The sequence below is a fragment of the Coregonus lavaretus genome (genome assembly GCF_964263955.1).
Source record: "Coregonus lavaretus genome assembly, contig: HAP1_SCAFFOLD_693, whole genome shotgun sequence".
In the NCBI taxonomy this organism is placed as follows: Eukaryota; Metazoa; Chordata; class Actinopteri; order Salmoniformes; family Salmonidae; genus Coregonus; species Coregonus lavaretus.
Window position 1 is genome coordinate 1 of NW_028166532.1, and position 16,870 is coordinate 16,870.

General features: G+C 44.9%; 1 protein-coding gene across 1 annotated transcript; it reads left to right on the forward strand.

Annotated features, from left to right (window-relative positions):
* Nucleotides 1–11,787: 11,787 nt before the first annotated feature.
* LOC311114589 (filamin-B-like) lies at nt 11,788–16,818 on the forward strand (the record flags this gene model as incomplete). The annotated part of the gene is made up of 3 exons (XM_084189829.1): nt 11,788–11,881; nt 12,126–12,241; nt 16,645–16,818. The coding sequence occupies exons 1-3, from the start codon at nt 11,866–11,868 to the stop codon at nt 16,816–16,818; spliced, it is 306 nt and encodes a 101-aa protein (XP_084045955.1). The 5' UTR covers nt 11,788–11,865.
* Nucleotides 16,819–16,870: the final 52 nt, after the last annotated feature.

Sequence of the window (16,870 nt, forward strand, 5' to 3'; positions counted from 1 at the left end):
CCCCTCTCTCTCCCTCTCCCCTCTCTCTCCTCTCTCCTCTCCCCTCTCTCCCTCTCCCCTCTCTCTCCTCTCTCCTCTCCCCTCTCTCCCATCCCTCTCCTCTCCCTCTCTCCCCTCTCTCTCCCTCTCTCTCCCTCTCTCACCTCTCTCACCTCTCACCTCTCTCCTCTCCCCTTTCTCCTCTCCCCTCTCTCTTCTCTCTAACAGGTAGTCCCCTCCAGTTCTATGTGGACTATGTGAACAGTGGGAACGTCAGTGCGTACGGACCGGGCCTGATCCACCGGACCGTCAACAAACCTGCCATCTTCACCGTCAACACCAAGGACGCAGGAGAAGGTAGGACACACACACACAAGCACACGCACACATGGGAAACCAGCCAATCAACACACACGTAACACACGATTAGTAGTAGTTAAATTATAAATCAATCATGAGCACAATTATTATGAGCTGTGTTGGTTCACAAACAGAGTTGATGTGTATAATTTAGATCTTGTCTCTCCCGTGTGTGTAGGTGTAGGTGGTCTGTCTCTGGCCATCGAGGGTCCGTCTAAAGCCGACATCAGCTGTGTGGATAACCAGGATGGAACCTGTTCCGTATCCTACCTGCCTGTTTTACCTGGAGACTACAGCATCCTGGCCAAATACAATGACAAACACATCCCCGGCAGCCCCTTCTCAGCCCGCATCACAGGTAACACACACATACACACCAAGCACTGCAACACACACACACTCCCGGCAGCCCCTTCTCAGCCCGCATCACAGGTAACACACACATACACACCAAGCACTGCAACACACACACACTCCCAGCAGCCCCTTCTCAGCCCGCATCACAGGTAACACACACATACACACCACGCACTGCAACACACACACACTCCCAGCAGCCCCTTCTCAGCCCGCATCACAGGTAACACACACATACACACCACGCACTGCAACACACACACACTCCCAGCAGCCCCTTCTCAGCCCGCATCACAGGTAACACACACATACACACCACGCACTGCAACACACACACACTCCCAGCAGCCCCTTCTCAGCCCGCATCACGGGTAACACTCTCTTAAAGGTTTATGTGAAAAATTGGGACATGGGAATATGTGGATGTAATGGAGTGGACACACACACTGACCGACGTGTCCGTTGCAGAGCATCTTGAGATGGTTCCTCCCGGCCTGAGGGCGTGGTCAGAGAAGCGGTCAGCTGATTTAGGTCCAGCTCTCCGATGTCCAATGGGATGTCAGCCGCCGACCCCCCCCTGCCTTGTCTGTCTCTAGGTGACGGCTCTTCTGCTGACATCCCATAATAATAATATTATCTCTGTCTCCTAGGTGATGACTCTATGAGGATGTCCCTTCTGAAGGTGGGCTCGGCCGCTGACATCCCATTGGACATCGGAGAGCTGGACCTGAGTCAGCTGACCACCTCTCTGACCACGCCCTCCGGCCGGGAGGAACCCTGCCATCTCAAGATGCTCCGCAACGGACACGTCGGTCAGTGGTGTATGTTCCTCTGTTAAACAGAAACAGACTATCAACTGTCATTTGTCTGATTTAAAATGCCTCAGCCATAAGAGTACAACAATACAAACAGAATCTACAGTCTACAGATGGTCAGAAGCTCCACTGCCTCTACCTTTCCTGCTCCAGGTATCTCATTTGTTCCCAAGGAGATTGGGGAGCACCTGGTGAACATCAAGAAGAACAGACGCCATATTCCCAGCAGCCCCATCGCCATGATGATCAGCCAATCAGAGATCGGCGACGCCAGCCGGGTGCGTGTGACTGGCCAGGGCCTCAGCGAGGCCAAAACCTTCGAACCCGCTGAGTTCATCATCGACACACGCGAAGCAGGTCAGTGAGGGTGTTTGAACCCGCTGAGTTCATCATCGACACACGCGAAGCAGATTAGTGATGGTGTGCCTTCGTGCAACTCAATATTAGGAAGGTGTTCCTAATGTTTGGTATACTCAGGTGAACTTTGGCAAATAGAATACCTTAATTCCCACCAATATGATTGAGCATTCATTACTTGTCCGTGCCAGTACAATGTTTTATGTGCTATAATTCAGTCAATATCTACTGGATAATAAAAAATTAGTTTGGAACTGTTGCATTTATCAGAATTCAATTTTTTACATTTTAACAATTTTGATGACCGTTGCTACTTTAATTATTGAATACTTTAATTATTGAATACTTTAATTATTGAATACTTTAAGTGCCTTTTGTTTCATGTTTTATTTATTCATATGATTGTTTTACTGTAAATACTGTCTGTATTGGCTAATGCAATCAACTTTGGGATTAATAAAGTTTCTGTCTGATTTGAGTCTGTTATTTTATGTTATTTGATCTGATCTTGTGTTGCGATCATGACTTTCACTTTAGATGAAGTTTGATGTGATTTGCTTTAGTCTGAGTCTGTCCATAGAGGGCCCCAGTAAGCTGGACATTAACACTGTGTATCTGTGTGTGTGTGTATGTTACGGGGGTCTGAGTCGGTCCATCGAGGGCCCCAGTAAGCTGGACATTAACACTGTGTATCTGTGTGTGTGTGTGTAGGTTACAGGGGTTTGAGTCTGTCTATCGAGGGCCCCAGTAAGCTGGACATTAACACTGTGTATCTGTGTGTGTGTGTAGGTTACGGGGGTCTGAGTCTATCCATAGAGGGCCCCAGTAAGCTGGACATTAACTCTGAGGACCAGGAGGATGGCACCTGTAAGGTCAGCTACTGCCCTACTGAACCAGGAAACTACATCATCAACATCAAGTTCGCCGACCAGCACGTACCAGGTAATATATAATAATATAGTATATAATAATGTAGAGTGTCGATTCTTTTGCATAATATTATAAATTGTGTATCTGACCAATTCAATAATTGTGTGTTTGTGTGTGTGTGTGTGTGTGTGTGTGTGTGTGTGTGTGTGTGTGTGTGTGTGTGTGTGTGTGTGTGTGTGTGTGTGTGTGTGTGTAGGGAGTGCGTTCACGGTGAAGGTGACAGGAGAAGGCAGGATGAAGGAGAGCGTCACCAGGAGGATAGGAGCAGCATCCGTCACTAACGTGGGCAGCCAGTGTGACCTCAGCCTCAAGATACCAGGTACAGGGATTCCAATTTACTGGAAAAAAAAAAAATTTGATATTGGATCATTCTCCGTATCATGCTTAATTACGGCAACAGAAAATACATTTTGCAACAGATTTTGGAGAATGAACAAAGTGCACCTTCTGGACCTAAAATGTATTAAATACAGAAACCAAATGTAGACATAGAGGACAGAGAAAAGCCGATTGGGGATGCCTTTACGGCGGACATTAGGAGAAGGATCATCTCATACTCTGCAAAAGTTAAATCTGATTTAGAAATTTCAATTAAAGAAAAATAAATCACTGTCTTAGAAAAAGCCCATAAAAAATCTTTACAAGGTAAAGAAGAAAAATACAATTTCTGAACATAAGCAGGAATACGATCTTTTACTTTTGAAGAGAGACAACAACTACAGGTTAAACTAAAATAAAGCCTACTACTTAAATAAGAAAAGCTTATAAGCAATAGAATGGCAAAAGATATACGAGACTTGATACATATCAATCCAACAGGGTTTATTAACAATACACTTACAAATACATACAAGAACATGTTTCAGTTTATTACAATACGCATAAAAAAACAAGATATAGATTCATCAATAATGGCTGTTGATGGCGAAAAGGCTTTCAACCGTCTTGAATGACCTTTTCTATTCAAAACTTTGGAAACTTTCAACTTTCCAGCCGAAATTAGAAATGTAATAAAAAAATATATATACAGAAAAAATATACAGACATAATTCATTATCTAATGAAATTGCTTTAGAAAGGGGAACAAGACAGGGATGTCCCATCTCCCCCCTCCTGTTTGCACTGGCAATTGAATCGCTTGCAGAAATAATTAACAGGTCTCAGTATTGGTAAACATTTTTTGCAGATGATCTCCTGATATACCTGACCAATATTGAAAACTCAATGCCCCTTTTGCTAAAAATATTTTCAGAATATTCAAAAATCTCAGGTTATAAAATGTACGTGGAAAAACATGAAGTAATGGCAATAGGAAAAAGAACTAGAATAACTCATGAATCCTTTAAGTGGACTACAACAAATATTACATACTTAGGATGCTTAATAAGTTACAACAAACAACAAATATACACTGAACAAAAATATAAATGCAACATGTAAAGTGTTGGTCCAATGTTTCATGAGCTGAAATAAAAGATCCCAGAAATTTTCCATACACACAAAAAGCTAATTTCTCTCAAATGTTGTGCACACATTTGTTTACATCCCTGTTAGTGAGCGTTTCTCCTTTGCCAAGATAATCCATCCACCTGACAGGTGTGGTATATCAAGAAGCTGATTAAACAGCATGATCATTACACAGGTGCACCTTGTGCTGGGGACAATAAAAGGCCACTTTAAAATGTGCAGTTTTGTCACACAACACCACAGATGTCTCAAGTTTTGAAGGAGCGTGCAATTGGCATTCTGACTGCAGGAATGTCCAGCAGAGTTGTTGCCAGAGAACTGAATGTTAATTTCTTACCATAAGCCGCTTCCAACATTGTTTTAGAGAATTTGGCGGTACGTCCAACTGACCTCACACTGCAGACCACGTGTAACCACGCCAGCCCAGGAACTCCACATCCGGCTTCTTCACCTGAGGGATCGTCAGAGGAGGGGGGAAATTGTTCCATGTTGCGTTTATATTTTTGTTCAGTTTATAAAGACTTTATTCCGTTACTCAACAATATGGAAGCAGATTTAATTAAATGGAATAATCTTTCCATAAATGTTAAAGTTAAATAAACCACTTTAGAATGGCATGGCTGCCAAAGCGTTTGTATTTACAGTGGGGAAAAAAAGTATTTAGTCAGCCACCAATTGTGCAAGTTCTCCCACTTAAAAAGATGAGAGAGGCCTGTAATTTTCATCATAGGTACACGTCAACTATGACAGACAAAATGAGAAAAAGAAATCCAGAAAATCACATTGTAGGATTTTTAATGAATTTATTTGCAAATTATGGTGGAAAATAATTATTTGGTCAATAACAAAACAAAACTTTGTTATATACCCTTTGTTGGCAATGACACAAGGTCAAATGTTTTCTGTAAGTCTTCACAAGGTTTTCACACACTGTTACTGGTATTTTGGCCCATTCCTCCATGCAGATCTCCTCTAGATCAGTGATGTTTTGGGGCTGTCGCTGGGCAACACGGACTTTCAACTCCCTCCAAATATTTTCTATGGGGTTGAGATCTGGAGACTGGCTAGGCCACTCCAGGACCTTGAAATGCTTCTATCAACTCGCTACCCAAGGCTTTTACTTGCGACATACACTGAGTATACCAAACATTAGGAACAACATTAAGGACACCCTTCCCAATATTTTGCCCTCAGAACAGCCTCAATTCGTCGGGGCATGGACTCTACAAGGTGTTGAAAGCGTTCCACAGGGATGCTGGCCCGTGTTGACTCCAATGCTTCCCACAGTTGTGTCAAGTTGGCTGGATGTCCTTTGGGTGGTGGACCATTCTTGATACACACGGGAAACTGTTGAGCATGAAAAACCTAGCAGCGTTGCAGTTCTTGACACACTCAAACTAGTGCGCCTGGCACCTATTACCATACCCCGTTCAAAGGCACTTCAATCTTTTGTCTTGCCCATACACCCTCTGAATGGCACACGTACACAATCCATGTCTCAATTGTCTCAAGGCTTAAAAATCCTTATTTAACCTGTCTCCTCCCCTTCATCTACACTGATTCAAGTGGATTTAACTATTGACATCAATAAGTGATCATACCTTTCACCTGGATTCACCTGGTCAGTCTATGTCATGGAAAGAGGAGGTGTTCTTAATGTTTTGTACACTCAGTGTATAGTTGAATGCACTAAAGAGGAACAATGGGTACATATTGAAGAGGCGCATGCTCATCCCCTGAATATATTTTCAAAGGATAAAGTTAAGAACGTTAACAGCATCATTGTTAAGAAAACTATAAAAATATGGAAGAAAATGAAACGTATTCTACAAGAACCAATATCACTCCCTGAAAACACACCCCTATGGAACAATCCTTGGATAGCGTTTCAGAATTCCCTGATAGATTGGACCACATGGAACACTAAAGGTATAGAAACCGTTAATGACTTGGTAACAGGAAATACAATTATTTCCATGACAGAATTAAAAAGCAATATTGGACAGACCAAATAATATTGGACTGAGCAAATACATGCAACTTAAAAGTTACATATCACGAAATGTCTATTTGAAATCATTTGGACGTCACAGCAACCTTGAGGGAATCTTATTAGAGTCTGAAAAGGATGTTCATAATGATAAGGAAGATATACAAAACCTTGCAGAGAGCTTGTAGAGAAAGATTATCCAACTGACAATCTCTTCGAAAAAAATATAAACTATTGGAACCGAGACTTAAAAATAACTGATGTTGGCACAAGATGGAGGGAATGATGGAACATAACTAACTAAATTACAGTTAACTAAAATTGACGTTTAATCCAGTTTAAACTAATGTATAGAATTTATCACATTCTACAGCACAACGGCAGAGTCATGTCTTAAGTGCAAAAATAACAATGAATCAATAATCCATGCTTTCTGGGAACGCTATAAAGTCCGGAAGTTGTGGGCCGAGCTAGAAAGTTGTAAACTTTGTAAAGATACCTTTAATCCGTCTGTCTGCATATTTCAAGACATGGCATATGGGGGTGTAGTGAGATACCCAATGGGCTGGACGATTCATATTTCAAGACATGGCATATGGGGGTGTAGTGAGATACCCAATGGGCTGGACGATTCATATTTCAAGACATGGCATATGGGGGTGTAGTGAGATACCCATTGGGCTGGACGATTCTCTTACATTTACATTTACGTCATTTAGCAGACGCTCTTATCAAGAGCGACTTACAAATTGGTGCATTCACCCTATAGCCAGTGGGATAACCACTTTACAATTTTTTATTTAAAAAAAAAAAAAATTTGGGGTGGGGGTAGAAGGATTACTTTATCCTATCCCAGGTATTCCTTAAAGAGGTGGGGTTTCAAATGTCTCCGGAAGGTGGTGAGTGACTCAGCTGTCCTGGCGTCGTGAGGAAACTTGTTCCACCATTGGGGTGCCAGAGCAGCGAACAGTTTTGACTGGGCTGAGCGGGAACTATGCTTCCGCAGAGGAAGGGGAGCCAGCAGGCCAGAGGTGGATGAACGCAATGCCCTCGTTTGGGTGTAGGGACTGATCAGAGCCTGAAGGTACGGAGGTGCCGTTCCCCTCACAGCTCCATAGGCAAGCACCATGGTCTTGTAACAGATGCGAGCTTCAACTGGAAGCCAGTGGAGTGTGCGGAGGAGCGGGGTGACGTGAGAGAACTTGGGAAGGTTGAACACCAGACGGGCTGCGGCATTCTGGATGAGTTGTAGGGGTTTAATGGCACAGGCAGGGAGCCCAGCCAACAGCGAGTTGCAGTAATCCAGACGGGAGATGACAAGTGCCTGGATTAGGACCTGTGCCGCTTCCTGTGTAAGGCAGGGTCGTACTCTCCGAATGTTGTAGAGCATGAACCTGCAGGATCGGGTCACCGCCTTGATGTTAGCGGAGAACGACAGGGTGTTGTCCAGGGTCACGCCAAGGCTCTTCGCACTCTGGGAGGAGGACACAACGGAGTTGTCAACCGTGATGGCGAGATCATGGAACGGGCAGTCCTTTCCCGGGAGGAAGAGCAGCTCCGTCTTGCCAGGGTTCAGCTTGAGGTGGTGATCCGTCATCCATACTGATAGGTCTGCCAGACATGCAGAGATGCGATTCGCCACCTGGTTATCAGAAGGGGGAAAGGAGAAGATTAGTTGTGTATCGTCAGCGTAGCAATGATAGGAGAGGCCATGTGAGGATATGACAGAACCAAGTGACTTGGTGTATAGGGAGAATAGGAGAGGGCCTAGAACTGAGCCCTGGGGGACACCAGTGGTGAGAGCACGTGGTGCGGAGACAGCTTCTCGCCACGCCACCTGGTAGGAGCGACCGGTCAGGTAGGACGCAATCCAGGAGTGAGCCGCGCCGGAGATGCCCAGTTCGGAGAGGGTGGAGAGGAGGATCTGATGGTTCACAGTATCAAAGGCAGCAGACAGGTCTAGAAGGACAAGAGCAGAGGAGAGAGAGTTAGCTTTAGCAGTGCGGAGAGCCTCCGTGACACAGAGAAGAGCAGTCTCAGTTGAATGACCAGTCCTGAAACCTGACTGGTTTGGATCAAGAAGGTCATTCTGAGAGAGATAGCAAGAGAGTTGGCTAAAGACGGCACGCTCAATAGTTTTGGAAAGAAGAGAAAGAAGGGATACTGGTCTGTAGTTGTTGACATCAGTGGTATCGAGTGTTGGTTTTTTGAGAAGGGGTGCAACTCTCGCTCTCTTGAAGACGGAAGGGACATAGCCAGCGGTCAAGGATGAGTTGATCAGCGAGGTGAGGTAGGGGAGAAGGTCACCAGAGATGGTCTGGAGAAGAGAGGAGGGGATGGGGTCAAGCGGGCAGGTTGTTGGGCGGCTTGCAGTCACAAGTCGCAAGATTTTATCTGGAGAGAGAGGGGAGAAAGAAGTCAAAGCATAGGGTAGGGCAGTGTGAGCAGGACCAGCAGTGTCATTAGACTTAACAAACGAGGATCGGATGTCGTCAACCTTCTTTTCAAAGTGGTTGACGAAGTCATCCACAGAGAGGGAGGAGGGGGGGGGGGGGTGGGGGGGAGGATTCAGCAGGGCGGAGAATGTGGCAAAGAGCTTCCTAGGGTTAGAGGCAGAGGCTTGAAATTTAGAGTGGTAGAAAGTGGCTTTAGCAGCAGAAACAGATGAAGAGAATGTAGAGAGGAGGGAGTGAAAAGATGCCAGGTCCGCAGGGAGTCTAGTTTTCTTCCATTTCCGCTCAGCTGCCCGGAGCTCTGTTCTGTGAGCTCGCAATGAGTCATCAAGCCACGGAGCTGGAGGGGAGGACCGAGCCGGCCGGGAGGATAGGGGACACAGAGAGTCAAAGGATGCAGAAAGGGAGGAGAGGAGGGTTGAGGAGGCAGAATCAGGAGATTGGAGGGAGAAGGATTGAGCAGAGGGAAGAGATGATAGGATGGAAGAGGAGAGAGTAGCGGGAGAGAGAGAGCGAAGGTTGCGACGGCACATTACCATCTGAGTAGGGGCAGAGTGAGTAGTGTTGGAGGAGAGCGAGAGAGAAAAGGATACAAAGTAGTGGTCGGAGACTTGGAGGGGAGTTGCAGTGAGATTAGTAGAAGAACAGCATCTAGTAAAGATGAGGTCAAGCGTATTGCCTGCCTTGTGAGTAGGGGGGGACGGTGAGAGGGTGAGGTCAAAAGAGGAAAGGAGTGGAAAGAAGGAGGCAGAGAGAAATGAGTCAAAGGCAGACGTAGGGAGGTTAAAGCCACCCAGAACTGTGAGGGGTGAGCCATCCTCAGGAAAGGAACTTGTCAAGCTCATTGATGAACTCTCCAAGGGAACCTGGAGGGCGATAGATGACAAGGATATTAAGCTTAAATGGGCTAGTGACTGTGACAGCATGGAATTCAAATGAGGAGATAGACAGATGGGTTAGGGGAAAATTGAGAATGACCACTTGGGAGAGATGAGGATTCCTGTGCCACCACCCCTCTGACCAGATGCTCTCGGGGTATGCGAGAACACATGGTCAGACGAGGAGAGAGCAGTAGGAGTAGCAGTGTTTTCAGTGGTAATCCATGTTTCCGTCAGCGCCAGGAAGTCGAGGGACTGGAGGGTAGCATAGGCTGGGATGAAGTCAGCCTTGTTGGCAGCAGAACGGCAGTTCCAGAGGCTGCCTGAGACCTGGAACTCCAGGTGTGTGGTGCGTGCAGGGACCACCATGTTAGAGAGGCAGCAGCCACGCGGTGTGAGGCGTTTGTGTAGCCTGTGCGGAGAGGAGAGAACAGGGATAGGCAGAGGCATAGTTGACAGGCTGTAGCAAATGGCTACAATAATGCAGAGGAGATCGGAATGAAATGAACTAAACATCTGGGAAAGGAGAGAGCGGGCCTCCCTCACCACAACTCCCAAATATAACTCTCCCAACTTCCACCTCAGAAACTGTAATTGTTTCACTGAAACACCCGAATAAAACTCTCCCAACTTCCACTTTAGAAATTAGAATTGTTGTAAACTACAGCGGTTCAATGTTTCAAGGAATAGACTCAACTTACTTTATTCAGCTAGCTAACTATGACGCCATAGCTAACTAGCATGCTAGCATCCAATAACACACGGTTTAGCACCAATACTTGGTTACAACAAACTACCAATAGTGTGTTAACACACTAAACAGATAATTCGTGTCTGTGTCTAGTTCCTTTCATAACGCAGCAATAATTAAGCGTTGGCTAGCTAGCACAAAGATATTTTATTTAGCTGCTACAGTACTGCTAGCTAGCAATGGCTGCTGTGTTGACTTTGTTTGAAAAACGGCGTCGCTGCGAACGAGTGTAGCTGGCTAGCTAACCTCGATAGTTACTCTATACTACACCTTTATCTTTGATACAAATACAACTATGTAGCTAGCTAATATTACACTAATCAAATCGTTCCATTGTAATGTAATGTGTCATATTACCTGCGGAGCGAAGTACAGCATGACTACTCACCTCGCCTACCGGAACTCTCTTCTCATCACTCATCTTGAAAAATCTTCTACTAAAAACTTGAAAGTCAATCAATCCTCCATCATTAACACAAAAATCGAATGATTTATTATTGAAATAGCATGGGCGACCGAGGAAAAACTAATTGGTACAATTTAAGGCCAAGTGGCAAACAATAATGCAGGCAGTAGGGATGGAGGTGAGAGCATGTAGGTCTGGTCAGGGATGGAGGTGAGAGCATGTAGGTCTGGTCAGGGATGGAGGTGAGAGCATGAGGGTCTGGTCAGGGATGGAGGTGAGAGCATGAGGGTCTGGTCAGGGATGGAGGTGAGAGCATGAGGGTCTGGTCAGGGATGGAGGTGAGAGCATGGGGGTCTGGTCAGAGGAGATGTAGTTGGTGTTTGTTTGTGTCCGTAAGTTGTTGTTTGTGTGTATAAGTTTGTTTTTGGAGAGTACATAAAAAAATAAAAAATAAACTATTATAAAAAAAAATATCCCAGGTACAGCGGTGTGTATGCTAGTTGTGTGTTAACCCTGTGTGTGTGTGTGTGTGTGTGTGTGTGTGTGTGTGTGTGTGTGTGTGTGTTAACAGAGATCAGCATAGCAGACATGATGGCCCAGGTGACCAGTCCGTCTGGCCAGGTTCACAAGGCTGACATCATGGAGGGAGAGAACAACACCTACTGCATCCGCTTTGTTCCCACGGAGACCGACGTGCACACAGTGTGTGTGAACTACGCGGGCGTGCACGTGCCCGGCAGCCCCTTCCAGTTCACCGTGGGGCCCCTTGGAGAAGGAGGAGCCCACAAGGTCCGCGCTGTGGGGCCCGGGCTGGAGAGGGCAGAGGCTGGAGTACCAGGTATGTGTGTGCGTTGGTATTACTATACAGTACTGGTGAGCACCACTGACGGTGGTGATCCCTCTCTGGTGTGTGCCTGTGTGTGCGTGTGTGTGTGTGTGTGTGTGTGTGTGTGTGTGTGTGTGTGTGTGTGTGTGTGTGTGTGTGTGTGTGTGTGTGTAGCTGAGTTCAGTATCTGGACGCGGGAAGCTGGTGCTGGGGGTCTCAGCATCGCGGTGGAGGGGCCCAGTAAAGCAGAGATCACCTTCGAGGACCGGAAGGACGGATCCAGTGGAGTGTCCTACATGGTCCAGGAGTCAGGTGTGTGTGTGTGTGTGTGTGTGTGTGTGTGTGTGTGTGTGTGTGTGTAGCCCAGTGATCATAATCAACATGACATGGTCAGACTCCAGACCACCCTTCCTCTCTGTCTCCACCTCCAAAGCTCTCACTCTCACTGTGTCTAAAACAATCAAATACTAAAACAAATATAAAAAATAAAATAAAAACATTAGCATTGTGTATCTAAAGATGTGTGTGTCTAACGTTGTGTGCGTGTGTGTTGCAGGAGACTATGAGGTGTCTATCCGTTTCAACGACGAGCACATCCCTGACAGTCCCTTCGTGGTTGCCGTGGCATCGCCCTCTGATGACGCCAGACGCCTCACTGTTGCCAGTCTTCAGGTGAGGCTCGGAGACACACACACACCCAGGACTACACTACCCACAATGCAGCAGCCTGTGGAGGGGCAGACAGGCCGGGAGATGGGCACAGACAGACAGACAGACAGACAGACAGGTCAAAGCTTATTATGAAAGAGCCCTGCTAATGTTCCTATAGACTGCAGGACATTGACAGTAGAATTACAACAACAGCAGTAAAAGGTCTGTATCTAGTCTGACCATCGCAGCAGGTTTCTGTTGAGCACAAAAATAGGTTATCAGCGGGTTAGAGGTTAAAGGTCAGGTGTAGGGTCGTGCTGGTGCTGCTGTGTTGTTGGGAAGTGCAAGGGTTTGTGGGAGAGTAAAGAATTGTGTGTTTCTCGTGCCTCATTCTAAAGGATCCCAACAGTCCGTTCCCCCCCCCCCCCCCCCCTTCCTTTCCCTCCCCTCCCTCCACCGTTCCTCCCCTTCCCTAGGTGCTAAAGGGTTTTAAAGAGGTTAAAATGGTCTCTCTCTCTCTCTCTCTCTCTCTCTCTCCTCTCTCCTCTCTTCTCAATTCAATTTCAATTTAAGGGCTTTATTGGCATGGGAAACGTATGTTAACATTGCCAAAGAAAATGTGAAATAAACAATAAATATTAACAGTAAAAATTACACTCAGAAGTTCCAAAAGAATAAAGACATTGTTGTAACAATGTGCAAATAGTTAAAGTACAAATGGGAGAAAAAAATAACCATAAATATGGGTTGTATTTACAATGGTGTTTGTTCTTCACTGGTTTCCCTTTTCTTGTGGCAACAGGTCACAAATCTTGCTGCTGTGATGGCACACTGTGGTATTTCACCCAATAGATATGTGAGTTTATCAAAATTGGGTTTGTTTTCTAATTCTTTTTGGATCGCTGTAATCTGAGGGAAATATGTGTCTCTAATATGGTCATACATTTGGCAGGAGGTTAGGAAGTGCAGCTCAGTTTCCACCTCATTTTGTGGGCAGTGTACACATAGCCTGTCGTCTCTTGAGAGCCAGGTCTGCCTACGGCGGCCTTTCTCAATAGCAAGGCTATGCTCACTGAGTCTGTACATAGTCAAAGCGTTCCTTAAGTTTGGATCAGTCACAGTGGTCAGGTATTCTGCACAGTGTACTCTCTGTTCAGGGCCAAATAGCGTTCTAGTTTGCCCTGTTTTTTTGTTTGTTCTTTCCAATGTGTCAAGTAATTCTGTTTTTGTTTTCTCATGATTTGGTTGGGTCTAATTGTGTTGTTGTTGTTGTCCTGGGGCTGTGTGGGGTCTGTTTGTGTTTGTGAACAGAGCCCCAGGACCAACTTACTTAGGGGACTCTTCTCCAAGTTCATCTCTCTGTAGGTGATGGCTTTGTTATGGAAGGTTTGGGAATCGCTTCCTTTAAGTGGTTATAGAATTTAACGGCTCTTTTCTGGATTTTGATAATTAGCGGGTATCGGCCTAATTCTGTTTTGCAGAGTATAAATTTGGTGTTTGTCCCATTTTGTGAATTCTTGGTTGGTGAGCGGACCCCAGACCTCACAACCATAAAGGGCAATGGGTTCTATAACTGATTCAAGTATTTTTAGCCAGATCATAATTGGCATGTCAGATTTTATGTTCCTTTTGATGGCATAGAAGGCCCTTCTTGCCTTGTCTCTCAGATCGTTCACAGCTTTGTGGAAGTTACCTATGGCGCTGATGTTTAGGCCGAGGTATGTATAGTTTTTTGTGTGCTCTAGGGCAATTGTGTCTAGATGGAATTTGTATTTCTGGTCCTGGCAACTGGACCTTTTTTGGAACACCATTATTTTTGTCTTACTGAGATTTACTATCAGGGCCCAGGTCTGCCAGAATCTGTGCAGAAGATCTAGGTGCTGCTGTAGGCCCTCCTTGGTTGGGGACAGAAGCACCAAATCATCAGCAAACAGTAGACATTTGACTTCAGATTCTAGTAGGGTGAGGCCGGGTACTGCAGACTGTTCTAGTGCCCTCGCCAATTCGTTGATATATATATGTTGAAGAGGGTGGGGCTTAAACTGCATCCCTGTCTCACCCCACGGCCCCGTGGAAAGAAATATGTTTTTTGCCAATTTTAACCCCACACTTGTTGTTTGTGTACATGGATTTTATAATGTTGTATGTTTTTTCCCCCAACCCCACTTTCCATCAATTTGTATAGCAGACCCTCATGCCAAATTGAGTCAAAAGCTTTTTTGAAATCAACAAAGCATGAGAAGACTTTGCCTTTGTTTTGGTTTGTTTGTTTGTCAATTAGGGTGTGCAGGGTGAATACGTGGTCTGTCGTATGGTAATTTGGTAAAAAGCCAATTTGACATTTGCTCAGTACATTGTTTTCACTGAGGAAATGAACTAGTCTGCTGTTAATGATAATGCAGAGGATTTTCCCAAGGTTGCTGTTGACGCATATCCCACGGTAGTTATTGGGGTCAAATTTGTCTCTACTTTTGTGGATTGTGGTGATCAGTCCTTGGTTCCAAATATTGGGGAAGATGCCAGAGCTAAGGATGACGTTAAAGAGTTTAAGTATAGCCAATTGGAATTTGTGGTCTGTATATTTTATCATTTCATTGAGGATAACATCAACACCACAGGCCTTTTTGGGTTGGAGGGTTTGTATTTTGTCCTGTAGTTTATTCAATGTAATTGGAGAATCCAGTGGGTTCTTGTAGTCTTTAATAGTTGATTCTAAGATTAGCATTTGATCCTGTATATTTTTTGCTGTTTGTTCTTTGTTATAGGGCCAAAAAGATTGGAGAAGTGGTTTACCCATACATCTCAGTTTTGGATAGAGAGCTCTTCGTTTTGTTTGTTTTCCAATTTATCCAGAAGTGGTTAGAGTCTATGGATTCTTCAATTACATTGAGCTGATTTCTGACATGCTGTTCCTTCTTTTTCCGTAGTATATTTCTGAATTGTTTTAGTGATTCACCATAGTGAAGGTGTAGGCTTAGGTTTTCTGGGTTTTTGGTTGGATAGGTTTCTCAATTTCTTTCTTAGGTTTTTGCATTCTTCATCAAACCATTTGTCTCTGTTGTTAATTTTCTTAGGTTGTCTGCTTGACATTTTTAGATTCGATAGGGAAGCTGAGAGGTCAAATATACTGTTTAGGTTTTCTACTGCCAAGTTTACACCTTCACTATTACAGCGGAACGTTTTGTCCAGGAAGTTGTCTAAAAGGGATTGAATTTGTTGTTGCCTAAGGTTTCGACACTACTTTCCTTCCATCTATAGCATGTCTTAATATTATTCAGTTCCTTTGGCTTTGATGCCTCATGATTGAGTATTGCTCTGTTCAAGTAGACTGTGAATTTGCTGTGGTCTGATAGGGTTGTCAGTGGGCTGACTTGGAACGCTCTGAAAGACTGGGTTGAGGTCAGTGATGAAGTAGTCTACAGTACTACTGCCAAGAGATGAGCTGTAGGTGTACCTACCATAGGAGTCCCCTCGAAGCCTACCATTGACTATGTACATACCCAGTGTGCGACAGAGCTGCAGGAGTCGTGACCCGTTTTGTTGGTTATGTTGTCGTAGTTGTGCCTAGGGGGGCATATGGGGGAGGGAATGCTGTCACCTCCAGGTAGGTGTTTGTCCCCCTGTGTGCTGAGGGTGTCAGGTTCTTGTCCAGTTCTGGCATTTAGGTCGCCACAGACTAGTACATGTCCCTGGGCCTGGTAATGATTGATTTCCCCCTCTAGGATGGAGAAGCTGTCTTCATTAAAGTATGGGGATTCTAGTGGGAGGATATAGGTAGCACACAGGAGGACATTTTTCTCTGTTGAGATCATTTCCTTTTGAATTTCTAGCCAAATGTAAAATGTTCCTGTTTTGATTAATTTAATAGAGTGAGTTAGGTCTGCTCTATACCAAATTAGCATTCCCCCCTGAGTCCCTTCTCTGTTTCACACCTGGTAGTTTGGTGGATGGGACTACCAGCTCTCTGTAACCTAGAAGGCAACCAGTGGGTCCGTCTCCTCTATAGTTGTGTTGTTGTGTAGTTGTGTAGTTGTCTAGTTATTGTGTAGTTGTTGCGTAGTTTTGTAGATTTTGTGTAGTTGTTGTATAGTAGTTGTGTTGTTGTCTAGTAGATGTCTTGTTGTGTAGTTGTTGTGTAGTTGTGTAGTTGTTGTGTAGTTGTGTAGTTGTCTAATGGTTGTTTTGTAGTTGTTGTGTGGTTGTTGTCTAGTAGTTGTTGTCTAGTAGTTGTTGTGTAGTTGTTGTGTGGTTGTTGTTGTCTAGTAGTTGTTGTCTAGTAGTTGTTGTGTAGTAGTTGATGTTGTTGTCTAGTTGTTGTCTAGTTGTTGTCTAGTTATTGTGTAGTAGTTGTTGTGTAGTTGTTCTTGTCTAGTTGTTGTGTAGTTGTGGTCTAGTTGTGTTGAGCGTGAGTTGTATCTGAGCAGGAGTCCGGGTTGAAGGTCAACCACCCAGCATCCTTTGCTGTGAGCCTGAATGGAGCGAAGGGACAGATCGATGCTAAAGTCCACAGCCCATCTGGAGCCCTGGAGGGCTGCTGTGTTACGGAGCTAGACCAAGGTAACCACTGCTACACAATACTACAATATACTACACAATAGTATTATACTACACAATACTATACTACACTGTGTTACTGAGCTAGTCCAAGGT